Below are 19180 nucleotides of genomic sequence, written 5' to 3'. Positions count from 1 at the left end.
ATGACAAAACAAGCTTGTAATTATTTGTCATACGACAGTAGAGGTAGTTTGCTATTAGGTTTTAGGTATACCTGTATTGGAATGTGGGGCCTATGCATATACGTAGAGGCAAATAAGGGAAAACATATTTGAACGGAAATAAACGTGTCGAATTGTGAGATCGTTAAATGACGTAAACAGGCGTACTGTCCATGAAAGTGTTAAGTAACAACAAATATTTCTCAGAACATACTGTATGTTCTAGAGAAGAGAAAACTTCACAGAACTAGCTCAAGTTAAGTGTAATGTGTTTTGTTGACAAACTCGACTCGAAGGTGCGAATTACTGCCGAAGTAATGTCACAGTCGTACAAACAAACCTATAAACTTTGATTGTACTTTAATTTCTTTCGATTGTTGTAGGTATTAAATTACTGACTAGGTAAATAACCTACCTAACACTTATGTAGATAGTTGTGTATGTATGGGTAAGCTCATATTTAGTTTAAATAACTGGGTTATAAGTAATTAAAACAGTGGAGGTAAGTTTTTTTTACATAAGTACGTATACATGTGTGGTTTGCTCCATATCCCCTCCGGTTGAATGAGGTGAGGCCAGCGGGACGTATAAAGGCTGTTTATGTTACGTACGTACCTTAAAGTAAAGTGCATATCCAAGACAATGCCGTGCGTTCACTTTCTAAGCAACATGATATCCAAATTCACATTTAATTAAATACATCAGTAGGCGAAATATCTCAAAGCGTAGCCTAGGTACTACCTAACTACCTACTACAGACTGTTGTATAATAGTGTTGCCGAAAAATCGATAGTTTTACTATCGATAGTAAACAGCCAAAATCATCTACCCAACCGATAGGCCTATCGATAGTATCGATAGCTCTTTTTTGGCGATACTATTGATAAGCAGCGATAGTATCGATAGTTAAAAGATGAAAAACTATCGATAGTATCGATACTATCGATAGTATCGATAGTTGAAAAACAAAAAACTATCAATACTATCGATAGTATCGCTCTTCGATATTGCGCAAGCTATCGATACTATCGATTAATTATCGATACTATCGTTTTTTGGTAAACTATCGATAGTTCGATCGAAAACTATCGATAGGGCACTATCGAGCGGCAACACTATTGTATAACGTCTCTATAGAGTACTTAGCGCTCTTCACTTGGTTTGATTCAAGACGGCAAAGTAGGAATACGACATTCGCAAAATCTGTAACAGAAAACAAGCAATGCATGCAACCACGGAATAGAAGAAAGAAGATGGAAAAGCCCTAACGCACATTTTGTATGAGAACTTTTGTCGCCTGTTCAACCCTACTCTCTTTTACTAATGCTCCTGCAAACAGATAACTAACTACGATAGCTCTACTGCAGTTATGGGCAATGTTATTTTATGTGGTAGGCTGCAATATTATCATTAGTTTTCGTAAGATACCGCATAAAAAAGCATTTTTTGTTAAAGCCGATCATACTAGTTAAGGTTTTTAGCTTTCCTATGATAAAGAGGGATCTCCTTACATGATATATTTATTTTTTGCACTGCAGGTTATAATAAATAAATAAATAAAACTTTATTCCGGACTTTTGTACATCCATAATGGTTAGTAAGGGACTTATACTATCTTAAAAAGACGACCTTTTAATATAGGTACTATCGCGGAGCTCCGTGCGTCGTATGGATGAGTGGAGTGCAAAATGGGAGTATGGACATTTGCTCATACTTGTATAGCGCGCATTTCACGCTCACTTGGCCCTTCCAACCTCTTTCTTCTATTCCGTGGATGCAACTTTGTCACACATAGACACATAGTATGTAAGCTATGCACATAGCATTATTATTTACAATAAAATCAAAGGCACTATGTCGGTGTAATGAGTATTATGAATATCAAAGAAGTTCTTATAGCACAAAATTTGTTCCATACAAACTAAATGTCCACTTAATTACTAGTGTTCCTAACTAATCAATAGAATACTATCGTAAAAGTATAAATTCAACGTATGATTAACGGTTTTACAACTCTGATATCCATCTATACTAAGATTATAACGCCGAAGTACCTAACTACCTTCACGTCAAAAAGGCTGCTTCTACAGGAGGTCCACAGTGAGAAGTACCACTCTCACAGCTTTTGCAGAAATCTACGTCTGAGATTCGGTTGCCTCGCCAAAGTGGCACGGCGATACGGATCTTTCAAAAGTTTCAGGTTCATTCGAGGTTCGGTCGAGATTTTATTACCGCAATAGGGCCCCTGATCAGGTCTTCATGAGGAAGGACTTACAGCAACGAAGGTCTGCCTTGAAAGCGCGATGTAGTGTCCGGCGCGGAGCACCATGGGCTGGCCAGCTCGGGTCATCATGAAGAGGAAGACTCGCTTGAACCCCAGCTCCTGTTCGTACCAGCTGCACTTGTACAGGACCTTGTGAAGGTCCTCGCTCTAACGGAAGAGATAATTCTTAAGCTTTCGGAATACGGTTCGCGCTTCACCTAACCTAACCTGAGGGGTTAAAAAGGCCATATTGAATCAAAGGAATATTGCTAGGTATTTGATATTTGTTGACATTGCGCAAATGTCGTTTTTGATAATTAGATTCAATGTGCCTTTTTAGCCCGCCTGACCTGTCAAATCGTCAGGTTTGGTAAGCGGACCCTGATATAGAGACGTCATGCTAGGTAGGTGATGAACACACGCGGTTCGCGATTACGCGATAATTAAGTCATTATTTCTCGATTTCAATATTCATGTCGCGTTCTCGACCCTACAAATGGCATTGTACGGTCACGAGTACTAATACTATGTATACAGTTTGCAACCATAACATACATAAACTGCCTATATACGTCCCACTGCTGGGCACAGGCCTCCCCTCAATCAACCGGAGGGGGTATGGAGCATACTCCACCACGCTGCTCCAGTTTGCAACCATGTCACATTAAATTTTTTGCCAATTTAAACCTTAAGCCTCATTAAAATTCAAATATGATAGTGCGACAGGGTTCTAAAGTGGGTAAGTACATGATATTGCTCATAATCAACAAAAGTATCACTAATATATTTTGTTATGCAACACCGGTTAGCTGTTTAGGTAAAGAGACATCGAGTTTGACTAAAATGGGATTCCAATAGGTCCAAGAAGTTGTCAGACGGCAGGAGAAACGTATACCCAGGAGGACTCTTGATGTAGATAAACCTAATCTGCGTGGTGCCTGTCTATCTCTCGTGGGACACAATACTCACGGTGGCAGTGAGCTCGTGTCCACACCAGCAGCAGACGTACAGCTGGCTGATCATCACCGATAGGTAAGTCAGGATCGAGAAGAACTGCATGCTCTGCCAGTCTACCTACACAAATACATTTGGTAAAACCCAAAAAAACTCAAGTCTGTAGGTGGTTTTCCAACTAGGTAGAAGTATTAACAATAATATCAAGAAGCTAGTCATAACAATTTAGAAAACTTACTTTATTCAAGAAAGTACATACATACATACATAAACTCACGCCTATTTCCCACCGGGGTAAGCAGAGACTATGGAATTCTATTTGCGTTGACCCTCAATCGTGCACGCACGCCGGTTCAGTGTAGATCAATAAATCTTTTCTAAGGACATCTCCAATTTGGTTAATGTAAGTCCTTCTAAGTCTTCCTATGCCAGCCCTACCATCAACCTTAGCTTTATATACCGCTTTCGTAATTCCGTTATCCTTCATCCGCTCTACGTGTCCAAACCAACTTAACATTTCCTTCTCAATCTTAGTCACTATATCATCTTTTACACCACATCTCTCTCTTATCACACTGAAATTATTAATTATCTTATCATTCGAGAAATCCGCATTTAACTACCCGCCGACGGATTTTCTAAATTGTAAAAGTGTTAAAAGTATTTTTTCAAAATTGTATAATAAAGTAGGTTTTCATAAGTATATAACAGAATAAACAATACCCGAACATAAAGGGTATTTATCACGGAATCATGGAGCGCTAAAATCACAGGGTGTACGGACTTCCCTCGCTTCGTAAACGGACTTCCCGTATTGACCTAGTGTTACTTACAACCAGAATCCTTAAAGCAGACATGCATATCAGTCCGACGCTGCCAGTCAGCTGGAACAGCAGGTATGTGTGGTACGCATTCTCTACCAACTCTGTAAAACTAATCACAAAACTTTGTCTATAAAACTACGTAAGTACCCTCTCTAAGAAATTCTCATCAGAAATCCTTACTCTCACTTGGGGGCAGGTTAGGATTTTAATAACGGGGCATTGCAGACTCAATAAGCACCTACACAGAATGGAGCTGACCGAGTCTCGTTTATGCAGATTCTGCTTAGGGGAAGACGAGACGCCACTACATCTGCTGTGCAGCTGTGAGGCTCTCATACATAGTAGAAGCCGTACACTTGGAGGCCACATAATGGACCCCCGGGTAGTCATGGAGCTTTCTCCCAAAAAGATGTTGGATCTCTTCGAACGGATCGGTCTAGAGGAGGAATTTTAAATGTAGGGGTTTAGGTGACAATAGATCTGACAAGGTCGCAGTGATCTCGCGGACTGTATGAGGTCGGCCAATAATACGTAAGTACCTTCTCGAAAAACCACATGATCCGATGTGTTAATAAAAACCTTGCAATAGACGCGCTAGTTTCAATACAGGTAAAAAGTGATTTAATTTTTTACATACATACATAAACATCCTATATACGTCCCACAGCTGAGCACAGGCCACCCTTCAATCAACCGGAGGGGCTATGGAGCTTACTCCACCACGCTGCTCCAATGCGGGTTGGTGGAGGTGTTTTTATGGCTAATAGCCGGGACCAACGGCTTAACGTGCCCTCCGAAGCAAAGAATAATCTTACTTTTTTGGACAATCAGGTGATTCAAGCCTGAAAAGTCCTTATCAAACAAACAACAGTCTCACAAAGTGATTTAACAATATCCCCATCGGGAATCGAACCCGGACCTCCAGATCGTGAGCGTAACGCTCTAACCACTAGACCACGGAGGCTGTGTAGGCCACGGAGGTAAATTTTTACACAGATTAAAATTAATTGAATGAAATCGAGGTTATGACGAAGAACATCACACCAGAAAGTGATTCTCCTATGCTTTTGGTAATTGTTTTGTAAAAAAAAATAGTGATGTTATTGTCTTGTTTTTGTGTGTGGCGTCCTTTTATAATAAACAATTTCTATTCTTCAAAATGGCACTTGCGTGGCTGTCACTATAAGGCGACTTTTTTTCTTTTTTTTGACATGACTTATTATAAATTTGCCGCAGATGGCATTAACTACTTGACCGGACAAAACTATAAGGTGACGTTGTACGAGTATGGCTAGGTGCTTGGATATATTATGTATATCTTGTCCCAACCAAGCATTGAGAAAATCCTTGAGAAAGAAACTATTGCGAAATTCAAATAATACTAATCCTCAAAGACTTTAAACTTTAGTCTTAATACTCACGAAACTATGGCTTGATGTTGAATAACACATTCGATCAACGCCTTGTAATTTTCCTTCATTATTTTCTTCTTGTCAGCTTTAGCTACACCTGGGTCCAGAGGCGATTTTATCTGCAACCGCGCAATATAAATGTTAATATCATCAGTCCCAGTTCAATAGGAAGTTCATAGATACCCTACTTACACTGAGGATCTTATCCTTGACGATATCAACCTGCGCACACCCGAAGATGACCATGGAGAGAGCGACGCTGTCCACCCCGAAGTACATGTAGGCGCTCATACAGATGGTCAGCAGCTGGAACGCGTAGCCTAACTCGTAGTAAGGTGATCGGTCAGGAGACACTGGCATCCTGGGGAGAGGGGAGAGTGAGAACAAAGTGATACGTTCGCTACAATACCACGATCTCACCATAGACAATTAGTGCCGACGGAATCAATCAGCATAGGTACGACTCTATAAATAACGATCACATTACAATATTCATCATCACCAGCCCATTAACGTCCCCACTGCTGGGGCACGGGCCTTCCCTATGGATGGATAGGGAGATCGGGCCTTAAACCACCACGCGGGCCCAGTGCGGATTGGTGGTTATTAACGACTGCTAATGCAGCCGGGACCAACGGCTTAACGTGCCTTCCGAAGCATGGAGGAGCTCCAGATGAATACTTTTTTTTGTGGTCACCCATCCTATGACCGGCCTTTACGAAAGTTGCTTAACTTCAACAATGGCAGACCGAGCGCATTTACCGCTAAGCCACCGAGCTCCTCATTACAATATTAATAAGGTCGATTTTTGTAAACTTCGTAGGCTATAATTTTGTCTATGGCGTGATCGTGGTTTTACCTTAGTATTCCGTGGTAAAATTATGGTCTGTATCTTCCCTCAATGTTTTAGTTACAATGTCACTAAAAGCCTGTAAGTATGTTGTTTTAATACGAGTAACTAAGTCAGGATTTAGATCGGAGAGTAAGGTGTGGTCCTCTGCCTAGCCCTACGGGGACACATGCGTGATGCAATGTTTTATGTAAAATGAGGTCGGTCATTGACCTCACAAACCACGAGGAGAAGAATAACCGAGTAACTATACCACATATCGAAGGGGAAGCTCCGTGCGCCGGCGTCGTCAAACAGTGGCTTCAGAGCCCACAGCCCACACGTAGTCTGCGAGCTTATCATGAAGCCTAACAGCAGGCGCTTGATTCTCCGAGCTTGCAGCTTCAACGTCCTGAGGGGTTAAAAAGGCCACTGGAAGGGCAGGGCACGGGTATTGCTGATCACCTGTCACCATAGGGTTCTTGAAATCCACCAGAAGACTGTGTCAAAAGTAGTTGTAAGTTATCTTGTGATTTTACTTGTAACTCTTCTTCTATCGTGTGGGTTGTGAGGTGGATTACCAACCTCATCAACCCTGGTGTCAGGGTTACTATTGAGCTGCCAAAAGCCTCTGACATGGCTCATGTAACGACTACTAACTTACATCAGTAAGTAGTAACCGGGACCAACCGCCGCCGCCGCCGCTGGGACGCGACCAGGTCCGCGGGGGATAGAAGAAGAGACTTGTGACTCTGCCCACCCCATTAGGGATTACGGGCGTGAGTTTATGTGTAACAGAACAATGGAAATACAAACAGCGGCTTTGTGTACGTAGTATTATTCCTTATTATATGCCTGTGGCTAAATCACAACGCACTTAGCCCGGGTTTCCACTGACGCGGGGAAGGGCGGAGAAGAGCGGAGATGTGCGGATTTGACCAATCACAGCGTTCGAGAGAGCGAAAAACGAAGACGCTCTGTCACTCTCTCCCTCACGGTGATTGGTCGATTCCTTCACATCTCCGCGTCAATGGAAACGCAGCCTTACTCGACATGTCCAGGCGTACGCGGCTTGAAGACGTCTCCATTCATGCGCGCGAGCATGTCCCTGAGCATGGGAACGTTCAGCTGGAAACACGTCACCTTGAAACACAGGCAGGCCTGCGTGAACAGCAGGTACGACGCCTGTGACACCGCTTCCAGGTCACCCCACACCTGGAACATACCTTATTAAACACGACATACATACCTATGGAACAATCTTCTTCTTATCGTGTGGGTTGTGAGGTGGAATACCAGCCTATCAACCCTGGTGTCAGGGTTATGATTAAGCCGCCAAAGGCCCCTGACATGGCTCATGTCACAATTACTCACTTACATCAGTAAATAGTAACCGGGACCAACGGCTTAACGTGCCTTCCGAAGCACGGGTCATCTTACTTTCGGACAATCGGGTGATCAGCCTGTAATGTCCTAACCAAACTAGGGATCATAAAGTGATTTTTGTGATATGTCCCCACCGAACCCAGGGCCTCCGGATCGTGAGTCCAACGCTCAACCACTGGACCACAGAGGCCGTTGGGACAATAGTAACATTTTACAGTCAATGACGGCCTACAAAATAGATGGCGCTGTACAGATTTCATGGATAACAGAAATCTGCATCTTTTATCTTTGTTTTTTGAGTATAAATGATGACCCTTTTTGTTACACCCAGGCACTATCTTTTACCGATTATTATTCTGATCAAAATAAAGAGAAGCAATATAGGTAGTAATACAGTTCTTTGCTAAATGTGATCCAAATATCAAGCACCTATTTTTTTGGAATAATTATGTATCTGAGTAATGAGAAAATAGGTAATTATCACGTGAAAGCTGTACAACGCCATCTGTATTGTTTTTGGGTGAATGTAGCCTGGAGAGTCCCTCATTATACCCTCGAAAACTACTCCTGCTTGTTTTTTTTTTTGTGTACTTGGCCGGAAAAATGGGGAGCGCTGAAGGCTCTCACCCGGTACAACGTTTAAGACAACAGGCCTGAGGGTGCCCAGTTGGGCGCGACCCTCGGCTCAGGGCGTCGTCTGAGAGGAAGAATATTTGAAAGAATTAATCGACCCTGGTGGGTCGATAGCGATAAGCGCTGAATGAGGGAAATCGTCGACCACGCCGGCGGGGTCGGTATCGGGGTTCTGAAGTGTTTGGTGTCACGAGCTGATTGGCCGCCTCTATGGCTAGAGTAATCGGGTCGTCGGGATCGTATATTACGTACGTCCTTCGGACGCCGATACTTTTCAGTACCGTCCCTAAGCGGGATGTACTCATAACATAACAACATAACATAACAAATACTTTATTGCACAAACAGGAAAAAACAAAATACAAAACAAAAGAGAAATAGAATTAGTACAATAGGCGGCCTTATTGCTAAGTAGCAATCTCTTCCAGGCAACCTTTAAGTATAGGAGATATTGAATATTAAGTAATATAGCGGGATAGTACTCCTATCTGACTCAACCTATTTGTTAATATAAAAACCTAGATTCATATTCTGCTTTATTGATGATGCTTTATTATGCGCACACATATAAATGTATAAACATTGGGTAAATTTCAACATATTGTCGATGTTACTATTGTCCCCAGTGTACCCTACATAACTTTAAACAGCATCCGAGCGGGTATAAGCTCGGACTCCCCCGCGCTTCAGTGCTGCTTATTATCTATCGAGTAGAGTATTACAATCAACGTTATCACCACACCTGAATGATGTAAATCGTTTGAAAAATCAGAAACAGATACTGCAAGGACATCATAAAGATTCTGTAGACTTTGTGGAACACTGATTCTCCTTCAGGAGGCATCCACACTCCGAGGAATTTCATCACAAACTTCGCGCGGTTTAGGTACAGATTTTCAATGTTTAAAGGAGGCAGTTTTGTAGGTTCTTGCATTTTTATTTAAGTAGTTGAAAATTTTTCTTCGATCGTAAGTATTGCTGCTTAGGCGGACAAATGAAGAGAGCCTGTCTGTCCTTGTGAAAGCACTATGTCAAAATATCAAGGGAGAATGTAGTTAAGTACCTAGAAAAGTCCCAATCATCTGCTTATTTACGTATTATTATTCATTATTAGGTCATTTGTTGAAATAACGGGGTAAGGAGCTATTTGTGTACTTAATGCGAGTCTAATTTGTGTCGATGTCGCATCAATAAGGTAATTGGCATAAAGAAGAGTATTAAAGGTGTTCCATTTTCTATTATTTGCAGAAATATTATTTCTGTTGTTATTCGTACCTACTGCTGTTACGTCCACAGTCCAAAGTAACAACTTAACTATTATATTATACAAAATAAAATGTCCGTCAAGTTGCAGATTATTTACGTAAATTATTAATTACAAGTGAGAAAATCTTCAATCTTTTAATATTTTCCTCACCTTATTGGTTGCCTGGAAGGAAACGCTTTAAGCAATAAGGCTGCCGATGGTCATGCACCTGTATAGTTGAGTTCTTTTAAACTCAGTTTTATTTTGTTTTACAGCATATCAACCTGTATAATAATAATATTCATGCTACATAACAGTAAAATTACTAAAAATTGATGTCCTCAAGATGATTATTATCTTGTTATCTAAGCCTAATTAGTTATTAGACTTATATGACACAAGTTAATTAGGTATTTCACGGATCAATATTATGTATTATGAGCCTAAGACCCCACCGGAACATAACATAATTTTATTAAATAACCGCGCTATAGAATGCCGTAATAATCCGATAGATGTCGCTGTGCCTAAACATCGGTACAAACTTATATTTTGCGCTCAAGAAACGTTATAATCTTTCTTTGACGCTACTTTCTGTTCAAATTAACGACTATTTTATAATAAAGTTATATTTATTTACTTAAAGATAATAATTAATAATAAAACTTTTACGTGTAAGACATATTTAATGGATAAAATGTAATAATATTCTTATGTAAAAATTTACTCGACATTGAATAAACTGCAAAATAACTTTGTAAAATTCTACATCGCGGTGTTAAGATTTGTGCACAAATAATGACCGAATCGCACCTCGAGATTTTTGGTATCGCTTCTCGGCCTTTTGGCTAAGATCAAAGTGTAGTATCTGTTCTTTTCAGCTTAATATCTGAAAGTTCCCTCACTGAGGGACCAGTATATTAAACTGATTTTTGTGACCAGACGGGATGTTCGGGGCTCGCTCCACTCCCGTCGCGGGTCGGCCCGGCATTGCAGTGCCGCCGGGATCGGCCCACATAATACCTTGACAAAGCTTTGGCCTGAAAAGAGCTTGAGCTAATGTGGCGTAGAAATTCTGACTGAAATCTAAGAACAAAGAGGATGAACTCTACGTTTTGCTAAGAACTTAATTATGATACTTACATTCGTAATCCCTATAATGGGGTTGGCAGCCAAGCCACGAATAGTCAATAAACAACTTTCAGACATTTATAATGGCATAGCAAATAAATGATTTGATAGTTGATGTTGGACCATATATGGTACATTGGTGATAAGGGAATAAGGGATCACCTGAATATGAGATATTCCCATCATTTTAGAGGGATATAATATCTCTGCCGCGCCGGCCGCTGCACGTATTCTACCTTTTTATACTACCTACTTATGTACCTACGTGCCCATGCTCCAGCAGCAGAGCAGGTAAAGTCACCCCCTCGAGATTTATAACGGTGGAAGTTTTAGGTACCTATTTCCCTTATTTTCGGTCTGATTTTTTTCACTTACATTATAAATAATAGTAATTAAGTTAGTAATTTAATTAAATAGAATTGTTTTTCATTATTTGTTAATTTTTTTAATATTTATTTAATTTATTTGAATTTATTTTTTAGGAACTATTGGGGAAATTAATTTCAGAGTTAAAAGTTCGTGTATCCGAACGAAAAAACCTGACGTGTGATGTGTCAGGCTTACGTCAGTGCAGTAGAAACTGTCAAACAAAATGATCGCTGAGGGGAGCGATCTAAATAGATAATTTTTCATATTTTTAAAGTTTTCTTTTTAACAATGGTGCCTTGATAATGCTATGATAATCGTGCGTAAGCATGAATAACGATTCGGTAGAGTTTACGTTGCCGCCGGCGCCACGGGGGCTGTGTTTCGATCGCAATGATTTCGTCAAGGTATGTCGCTGCAATTTTTATAGAATATCTCTTTATAGTAGGCTAAATCTCATATGCAGTGTGTACCTTATCATTTTGTGTTTTTCAGACAAACTTCTCAGTGGACAACTTCCTGGCGGACCACCAGAATGTGGCATCTCTGGAGACGATGCGCGATGACCTGGGCGTGTACCTGAAGGTCCTCAGACTGGCTATGATTGAGCTGATCAACAAGGACTACGCTAATTTCGTCAATTTATGCGCCACTCTAATCGGTTTTGACAAAGCAATACTGAAAATACAGGTGCCATTGGGACAATTGAACGAAGAAGTTGAGGTAAGTTTATTTTATAATAATTACTTGATAATCAATGGTTCATTAAAATGAAATACCATCACAAAATGTTATTGTGTTCTTGCAGACTGTTAAACAATGTTTAGAAGAAGCAATGAAAGAATTATCCTTGTGGCTCAGCCAGCGCCATGCATTACAGAAGAAGAAACAACTTGTCAAGTACTACAGCCAGACAGTCAACTGCCTCAACACATTAGAAAACATCCTAAGAAACATCTCTGATAAGAAAAAGCAGGACCAAATTCTGCTAGCAGACAGAGCAGCAATGCAATACAACCAACTGAAGTTCTCCATATCCAAATGTGAAAGTTTAGTGAAATCAGAACAGAAAATGCAATACAATGAAGTTGGCAACAAACTAGTGCAAACATTAAATGATTTGCTGTTTCAATTTTGGAATGACAATGATGAAGAGAATCTTCTGAAGACTCTCATTACTCTGGCTTCCTTAGACCGTGTTACTGAAACAGAAATGCTTATAAGAAAGCAGGCAGTAGCTCCGTTGTTGCATGAAATCATCAGTGAGCCTGCTCTGCAAAGAAGTCCTGAAGGCCTTCAAGGGATTTATGCCCGTATCTTGTCACTACTGGAGTCAAAATTGAAGCTACTTTTGACTGTGACACAACATTCCAAGTTGATGTTTCTTATGAAGAAATTCAGGTTTTTAGTTAACTGTTTTTGGTGTGAAGTTGAGAATCGTTTAGAGGTGAACTTAGCTTCAATATTTGCACCTGGAAACCCTCAAATTTTCTACAGAAGATACAGTGAAAGTATGGAATTTATTAAGAGATTGGAAGAGTATTGCTCTGACAAGGATATGATCAAAATTATGCATGAAACAATAGAATATAGGAGCTTCCAGAGACGATGGAACTTGCCAGTTTACTTTCAAATACGGTTTCAAGAAATTGCTGGTAGAGTATCTTGCTAATTGTATCTTTTAAACAAAGTGCATCAAATTCTTCATTTTATATGTATTGTACATTTTACTTAACACATTTCAATGAAAATTTTTAGGGAGTTATGAAGCTGCACTTCAGAAGAGTCCAACAGTTGAAGCCAATGATGGGTTTGTTCTAAAAGAGACATATAAATGTTGGATTGCTCTGCAAGAGTGTTGGTCGGATGGCATATATATTGAAGCCATAGCACACAAGTTCTGGAAGCTATCCTTGCAGTTATTATCAAGATATGCCACTTGGGCTGGCACATATTGCGCACAGGTAAATTTTATGTCAGTGTAATCATATACTTTATAGCCATTAAACAATAGTTCATTAGTTCTGTTCATGTTATCAAGTTTGATAACCAAATTAGTAATACCAATGTTTTCATGTACAGTGCTTCTTTACCAGTTATTATTATTTCTAATTATTTACTTACCTGCAAAAGTTTTAATATTTCATTTTTATTTCAGAGAAACTCCCCAAAGTTAGAATTAACCAGTGTAAATAGAAGCCTCATAGATAACAGTATTAATATTCATGTTGATATCCAGAGCTTGTTAAATAGATTGCCAACATTCATGCAACTTGTTGAAATTAAAGTACCAATTGGAAACAAGGATCTTTTGAGGCAAAGTCTGAGATATTCGGAGACTATGTTGACTGGGACAAAGGATAAAATAAGGGAATGTATAGTGAACGAGTTGTATGATCATTTCAATATGCAGCTGAAGCAAGTAAGCGACATTCCGCGCCTCTACAGGAAGACCAACCGTAGCGTGCCGACGAAGCCCTGCGCTTACATTGACGTGATCACCAAAGCAATACATGAGTTCAATGAGGATGCCTCGCGGAGACTCGACAACGCATTTTTAGTTGAACTATTTCAAGCATTATTTAATATTATGACTGTTTCGTAAGTATTACAACAAATAATTTTAAGTTCTTATTTACTTTGCATAAACATTAGGAGTTAACCAATCTAGTAAGGCAATAAATATGACAAACAGCTATAAATAACAACTTCTGACACTTGCTAGCTCCTTTCCTGTTTATCCTAGATACATAGTAATTTCATAATGATGGCAAGTTGCCCTATTTGGGTACGACTCAGTGTCGACATGAACGCCAATTTTACAATGATTCATATTTGATTGCAGATACTATAAATATGTTGAGGATGTTTTAACATCAGTTCAGAAAACTGAAGAGTCGTTGAGAAGACTGAAACAAATAAGGGAGAGGACATCACAACAGAGTAGTGAAAGCACGGGAGTGACGGATGGCGACAAGATCCGTCTTCAACTGAATGTAGATGTGGTCTCATATGGGAAACTGGCAGAGACACTCTGTCTTAATGTACACACGGTGCACAAGTTCACAGACCTTAACTCTATGGTCACAGAAGCTGTAAAAAATATAGACATTAAATGATATGCCCAATTGTATACTATTATTGATTGTTTTATTTATCTAATTAGCATGGATAAACCATTTGGTTCTTTGATTTGACTAGGTGTAAAAAAGAAAAGAAGGTACTTTTAACATAAACATGTATTTGATCAGCTGAATAAAAACTGTATGATTTGAAAAAATAGAAACCATTCACTTATCACTTAAAATAATTAACAAGATAAAATCTTACTAATACTATTTGTGTGGAACAAAATATTTCAAAATTGTGTTCGGTTTAGGTTTGTTCGTTCTCTGGCTACTCCGTGGCATGCTGGAGCTGGAGGGATTCTTCCACATGGTCTTGAGTTCCTGCTGCATCTCCTCTGGGAGAGCACTGAACACATCTTGGTCAACATAGCTGGGGCATTCTTCACAGTTACCTCCCTCTGCTACATCCTTCATAGAGTCTGAGGCATCTGAGAGACATTCCTTAGCAGGGCTGGCCCGCGGAGTCAAGGACCTGTCTCTTGAGTTCAGTCTCAGTTCTGATACCTTCTCTAGCTCCTTAGAATTTAATCTCAGCTCACCCACTTTCAACTTACTTGGTGATGCTACTTCTTCCTTTGCTAAACACCTCCTTTTAGCAATCCAGTTTACTTTTTTAGGCTTCTTGGGTGAGGGTTCCACTTCAGCATCAGAGAGATCAGTTGTAGTGCTGCTGCTTGGGGACACAGCTGAGTAGTCCATGGATGTAGTGGAGGTGTCACAGTCATTCTGCAAGTTGAGCACTGACTGGACAGAGATGTCATTCATCAAGTAGTTAACAATAGAACTTCTGCCAGTCATGCGCTCTTGGAACTTGGTGAACGCCAGCCCAACCAGCGTTAAATGGAATGGTTTAGACAGATTAATGAGTTTGTTGAACAATCTCATGATAATGGTCATAAGTTTCTGTTGGCCAGCCTCTGTTACAGTAAGTGTGCCATTTGTGATGGTGAAGATGGATGGTGAGATCTGACATTGTCTTGATTCTCTGTGGCTGCTCAGTCTCTTAGCATCTTTCTTTCTCAATGTAACTCGGAGGGAAACTGGTATACGTCCATCTTCTCTCACCAACACCAGCAACCGCTGGAGTAATGCTGAAAATTTTTCCTCCACTTCACTCTTAACACTTACAGTCCGGAAACTATCTTCTAGACCAATGCTCTGAGGCTTCCCGGTTTGTTTTACTGGAGTATTATCTTCCCCTAAACTTAAGTTTTTCAGTCTAACTGCCATGTCACTGCTGAAGTGTTTTTTCAACACATCTAATGATGCTTGCTGGAGATCACTCACACTCAATATTTTCTGAGAAATTAATGTTTCAGTTGTTTTGGAACCAATGCTTGGAATGGATCGGACACTTGGCAATGTGGCCATGAAACTGGCTGCATGCTCTGGGAATATGGTGGTTTGGTCATTGGGCTTATGTAGTGGACAGACAAGTTTTGCCAACAATTTGTTATGTGCAATTCCAGCACATGTTGTAAAGCTTAATTCATCAAATATTTTCTTCCTCACCTCACTAGCCACTTGTGATGCTACTTTCAGTCTCGTGTGGCAACCACAAGGGCACTCTATACTGGGTTCTTCACATAAATTACCACTGATTGAAACACTGTCCATGTTTACACTTCTTAACCTCTCCTGTACTATGTTTGTGACATCAATATAATTCTCATCCATGCCCAGCTTCTCAACTGGACATTTCCAATGTTGTAAAATTGCAAAAACCTTATTTGAAGCTGCCCTGTAGTCATGTAAGTCCTCGCCATTTACTAGTTTTAAATTCGGACAAAGTTTTAAAGCTTCAGTCACGAGCATGCATTTTTGGACGCCGTACTTCCTGGCCTCGTAGTTGCTGGTCACTACAATGTTTTTCTGTTGGATGCCCAGTGGTACCGACCGCAGTTCGGGGTCTCGCACCATCTCCACTTGAGCGTAGAAGCAATCTATGTCGATGTGTATAATACTCTTTGTGTGGTCGCCATCCATATCGCCAAACGCAGAACTGCTCGATTCCATGATCCTGAGGAATATAATAACCGTTTATTCATAATTTACTTTGTTCTAACTTACTTTTACCTGTTGCAATTTTTGACGAGAAATACTCGGTTTCTAACTTACCTATCTTCCATGACTGTATCATTGATGGATGGAATATATTTCGTAGTATTTAAATAACAAAAATAAGTAAAGAATTAACGTTTTTATTTCATAAACTCCAAAATATTAAAATTTTATATTGGAAAATCGAGTCCGGTTAATGTACATCCACGTAATGTACGACCTGATAATCCGTGTACATAACAATGTACACGGAATACGTGCGTGTACAATCCATGGTCGGGAAATATTGGCTGCGAATTATCAGTCCGTACACGGATTGCCCATCCGTGTAATGTACATCCAAATAATTGGAAGCCAAGATGGCGGCCACCTATTCTGTCAGCCAATTAGGGGTCAGTATCATAGACACAAAACTCCATTGCTATGCGTCGTTTTAATTAGTTAACCGTGTAGCTACATGACGCAATTTTTTATTATCATAATGTTAGACAAGGACAAAATATAGGCCCAATAGTGCCCTCAGCTTTATTTGTTGAAACCGACCACATTATATGGCTTTTTGGCGGTAACGGAAACGGTACGGCTGCTTTCTTCATTGACTAATCTAAATAATTAATACGAAGTGGTGTTTTGTGGTTAATGATCGCATTAAGTTAGTCGGAAGACATTCGCGAGTGTTATTATATCGGAGTATTCAATAAACAAAGTGTATCTGCCTATTTTCGCTTCGTGCCAGGAAGCCGCTTCATAACTCGAAAGTTTATGCGAACTTTTGAGTTAATTCGTTTGGGGTTCGGAGTAGGAGTCTACTTCGAGGGTGGGGGCTTAGGTTTCATCATCATCACCTTTCATCATTTCATTAATCTATTTTTCAATTTGACATGGCTGTATGGGCATAGTTCCCTTTGCCTTACCCTTCGGGGAAAACCAAAATAAAAAAATAGTAGCTTTGTAGCAATTTTAGCCTTTTTCAGCCTAAATCGCCTCCCCTTTTCACCCTATAAAATTTATTTATTTTCAATTGGAAGGGGAATTTGAATATGATGAGTAGTGCTATTTATTATTTTATTTTTTAATGGATTGTTTTTTGGATCTCATGTAATCAGAGTAAATTCTTGCACAAATTGATGTCAGATTTTTTTCGTGACAATCACCCGCTTTCTTTATCTAGGGCGTCGAGGAATGGAGTAAATGGGTGCATCTGAAATAAGAAACACAAAATAAAAAAATAATAATAACCTCACAACAGCTCTAAATCGACAGAAACAAATAAACATCCTACAACGCCACACCCATACCTAGTCCATTCTGTTGAGGGAATTATTTTTTTTGTGTTCTATCTGTAGATAAATATGGAAAGTGAAACAACATCAAAATAATTGCCCAAAATAAAATAATAAATAGCACTACTCATCATATTCAAATTCCCCTTCCAATTGAAAATAAATAAATTTTATAGGGTGAAAAGGGGAGGCGATTTAGGCTGAAAAAGGCTAAAATTGCTACCAACCAAAGCTACTAACTTCCAAGGCATATAATTCAATTTAAAAAAAGAGCTGTCATGTTCTATAAGAGCAGTTTCCACAGAGCAATTTTTTTACTATGGAACATTACCGTCTAGTGCGTAGCATCTCTACTTGGTCTGTGGTATAAATATATAAATATGCTCTTATAAAAGTAATTATAAAATAAACTGTTTCAAATGTGTAAATTTAATTACCTACTGAAATGACTGGACTTTCATTTTATTTTGTATTATATTATATGGCCAGGTTTCAAGACTTAACCCATGTCGGGTGATGGTTTATTAACCAATCTATTATCACATAACCAATCCTTACAAAATCCTTATTAGTCTTGTAAAAATAATATAGAATATTTTCAGTTGCTTGTCTTCGCTGCACTGGCAAATTGTAAAAATAGACAGCGAAATTGTGTTATTCCTGACTTTGGGTCATATGGACTGGGCAATTATGATTTTGGGTTCTTTCTGACAAAAAGAGTCTAGTATGAGGGAATGGTTTGTTAATCAATCCATTATCTACATAACCAATCCTTGTTAATCTACCGGTCAATTTATACAAAAATGTAGAATATCTTCAATTGCCTGTCTTCTCGGGTATTTTCCTGGCTTACGGATTGGGCAACCATATCTGACTTAAGATTTGTATCAAAAATTGTCTTATAACAAATGGTTCTAATTTAATTACCCCACAAAGGATTGTGCACGGGACTGAGTTTATGTATTATTGTAAACGTGAACAGCTGGTAAGCATGGCTCCTGTCCACAAACTTTAAGTCCTGACAAACATTTTGATAAAACAACTTTCAAACCTCCAGACTTTTTTTTATAAACTGTTTATTAGGATATACTAACATACTGTGATAAAAGTTAACGGCTCTTCGTTTGTTCGTACATTTATTTAAACGTATAAAAATAGAATAAAAAAACAAACGAGGTTACTAACAAGCCTGTTTGACACCGTTTCTCTCGCTATATCTTAATAGAGTACATTCCTACTGCGTGTAAACGTAGCACAACCACAAATAATAGATTGATCAATTAACCAATAGGCGACGAGCGCGATCGACCAATAGGAGGAAGTGTACACGGAATATTTGGATGGGCTTTATCACCTTGTGTCGCTTTTGTCCAAGGTGTTAATTCGTAGCCACGGAATGTACGCGATGATAATCCGTGTACATATGGTCACGGAATATTTGGATGTACAATACTCGGTTGGGCTTTATCATGGTCGTGCATTACAGTTTCCCGGAAAATCACGACACATCAACATAGACGGTGTTGCCATAAATAAAAAAAAACCCGGTTTTATAAGTGTAGGATGCCCATTCACGTCCTAGTCCTACTCTACTATGGTAATTTACTTTTTCTACCATTTCTACCACAGAAATGTGGCATTATTCT

General features: G+C 39.4%; 3 protein-coding genes and 1 non-coding gene across 6 annotated transcripts; 2 read left to right on the top strand and 2 right to left on the bottom strand.

The window, feature by feature from the left end:
• Positions 1 to 566: 566 nt before the first annotated feature.
• On the bottom strand, positions 567 to 10838 carry LOC126375212 (odorant receptor Or1-like). Of its 3 annotated transcripts, none has more exons than XM_050022109.1 (10): positions 10709 to 10838; positions 7444 to 7526; positions 6575 to 6712; positions 5664 to 5832; positions 5481 to 5590; positions 4069 to 4168; positions 3251 to 3355; positions 2294 to 2449; positions 1145 to 1221; positions 567 to 788 (listed from the first exon to the last, which is right to left on the bottom strand). In XM_050022109.1, exons 1-9 carry the CDS (start codon positions 10772 to 10774, stop codon positions 1171 to 1173), a joined length of 978 nt encoding a protein of 325 aa, XP_049878066.1. In that variant the 5' UTR covers positions 10775 to 10838; the 3' UTR covers positions 567 to 788; positions 1145 to 1170. The 3 variants fall into 3 exon arrangements, with proteins under 3 accessions (XP_049878066.1, XP_049878065.1, XP_049878067.1); XM_050022108.1 differs by having other exon boundaries at positions 7349 to 7515; positions 10709 to 10833; XM_050022110.1 differs by lacking the exon at positions 10709 to 10838 and adding an exon at positions 9062 to 9526 and having other exon boundaries at positions 7349 to 7515.
• Positions 10394 to 10586, top strand: LOC126375372 (U2 spliceosomal RNA). Its single transcript, XR_007567577.1, has one exon. It is a non-coding gene; the product is annotated as a U2 spliceosomal RNA (small nuclear RNA).
• Positions 10839 to 11252: 414 nt separating the features above from the next.
• LOC126375202 (conserved oligomeric Golgi complex subunit 2) lies at positions 11253 to 14203 on the top strand. The gene is made up of 6 exons (XM_050022092.1): positions 11253 to 11469; positions 11558 to 11785; positions 11871 to 12717; positions 12821 to 13026; positions 13221 to 13663; positions 13908 to 14203. Exons 1-6 carry the CDS (start codon positions 11392 to 11394, stop codon positions 14179 to 14181), a joined length of 2076 nt encoding a protein of 691 aa, XP_049878049.1. The 5' UTR covers positions 11253 to 11391; the 3' UTR covers positions 14182 to 14203.
• Positions 14204 to 14286: 83 nt separating this feature from the next.
• On the bottom strand, positions 14287 to 19054 carry LOC126375204 (DNA polymerase iota). The gene is made up of 3 exons (XM_050022096.1): positions 19035 to 19054; positions 16309 to 16436; positions 14287 to 16210 (listed from the first exon to the last, which is right to left on the bottom strand). The coding sequence occupies exons 2-3, from the start codon at positions 16317 to 16319 to the stop codon at positions 14398 to 14400; spliced, it is 1824 nt and encodes a 607-aa protein (XP_049878053.1). The 5' UTR covers positions 16320 to 16436; positions 19035 to 19054; the 3' UTR covers positions 14287 to 14397.
• Between the last annotated feature and the right edge of the window lie 126 nt (positions 19055 to 19180).

This window comes from Pectinophora gossypiella, chromosome 18, assembly GCF_024362695.1.
Source record: "Pectinophora gossypiella chromosome 18, ilPecGoss1.1, whole genome shotgun sequence".
Classification (NCBI taxonomy): Eukaryota; Metazoa; Arthropoda; class Insecta; order Lepidoptera; family Gelechiidae; genus Pectinophora; species Pectinophora gossypiella.
This window is presented reverse-complemented; position numbering and strand designations above follow the sequence as displayed.

Excerpts from the sequence above, each read along its gene's own strand:
- LOC126375212 (XM_050022110.1), bottom strand. The coding sequence starts at position 9,253 with ATGCAAGAACCTACAAAACTGCCTCCTTTAAACATTGAAAATCTGTAC. Across the intron at positions 5,833-6,574 it reads AGCTTCCCCTTCGATATGTG|GATGCCAGTGTCTCCTGACC; the intron begins GTATAGTTACTC and ends CCCTCTCCCCAG. Across the intron at positions 2,450-3,250 it reads GACACGAGCTCACTGCCACC|AGCGAGGACCTTCACAAGGT; the intron begins GTGAGTATTGTG and ends CTCTTCCGTTAG.
- LOC126375202 (XM_050022092.1), top strand. The coding sequence starts at position 11,392 with ATGAATAACGATTCGGTAGAGTTTACGTTGCCGCCGGCGCCACGGGGG. Across the intron at positions 11,786-11,870 it reads AATTGAACGAAGAAGTTGAG|ACTGTTAAACAATGTTTAGA; the intron begins GTAAGTTTATTT and ends GTGTTCTTGCAG. Across the intron at positions 13,027-13,220 it reads CTGGCACATATTGCGCACAG|AGAAACTCCCCAAAGTTAGA; the intron begins GTAAATTTTATG and ends TTTTTATTTCAG.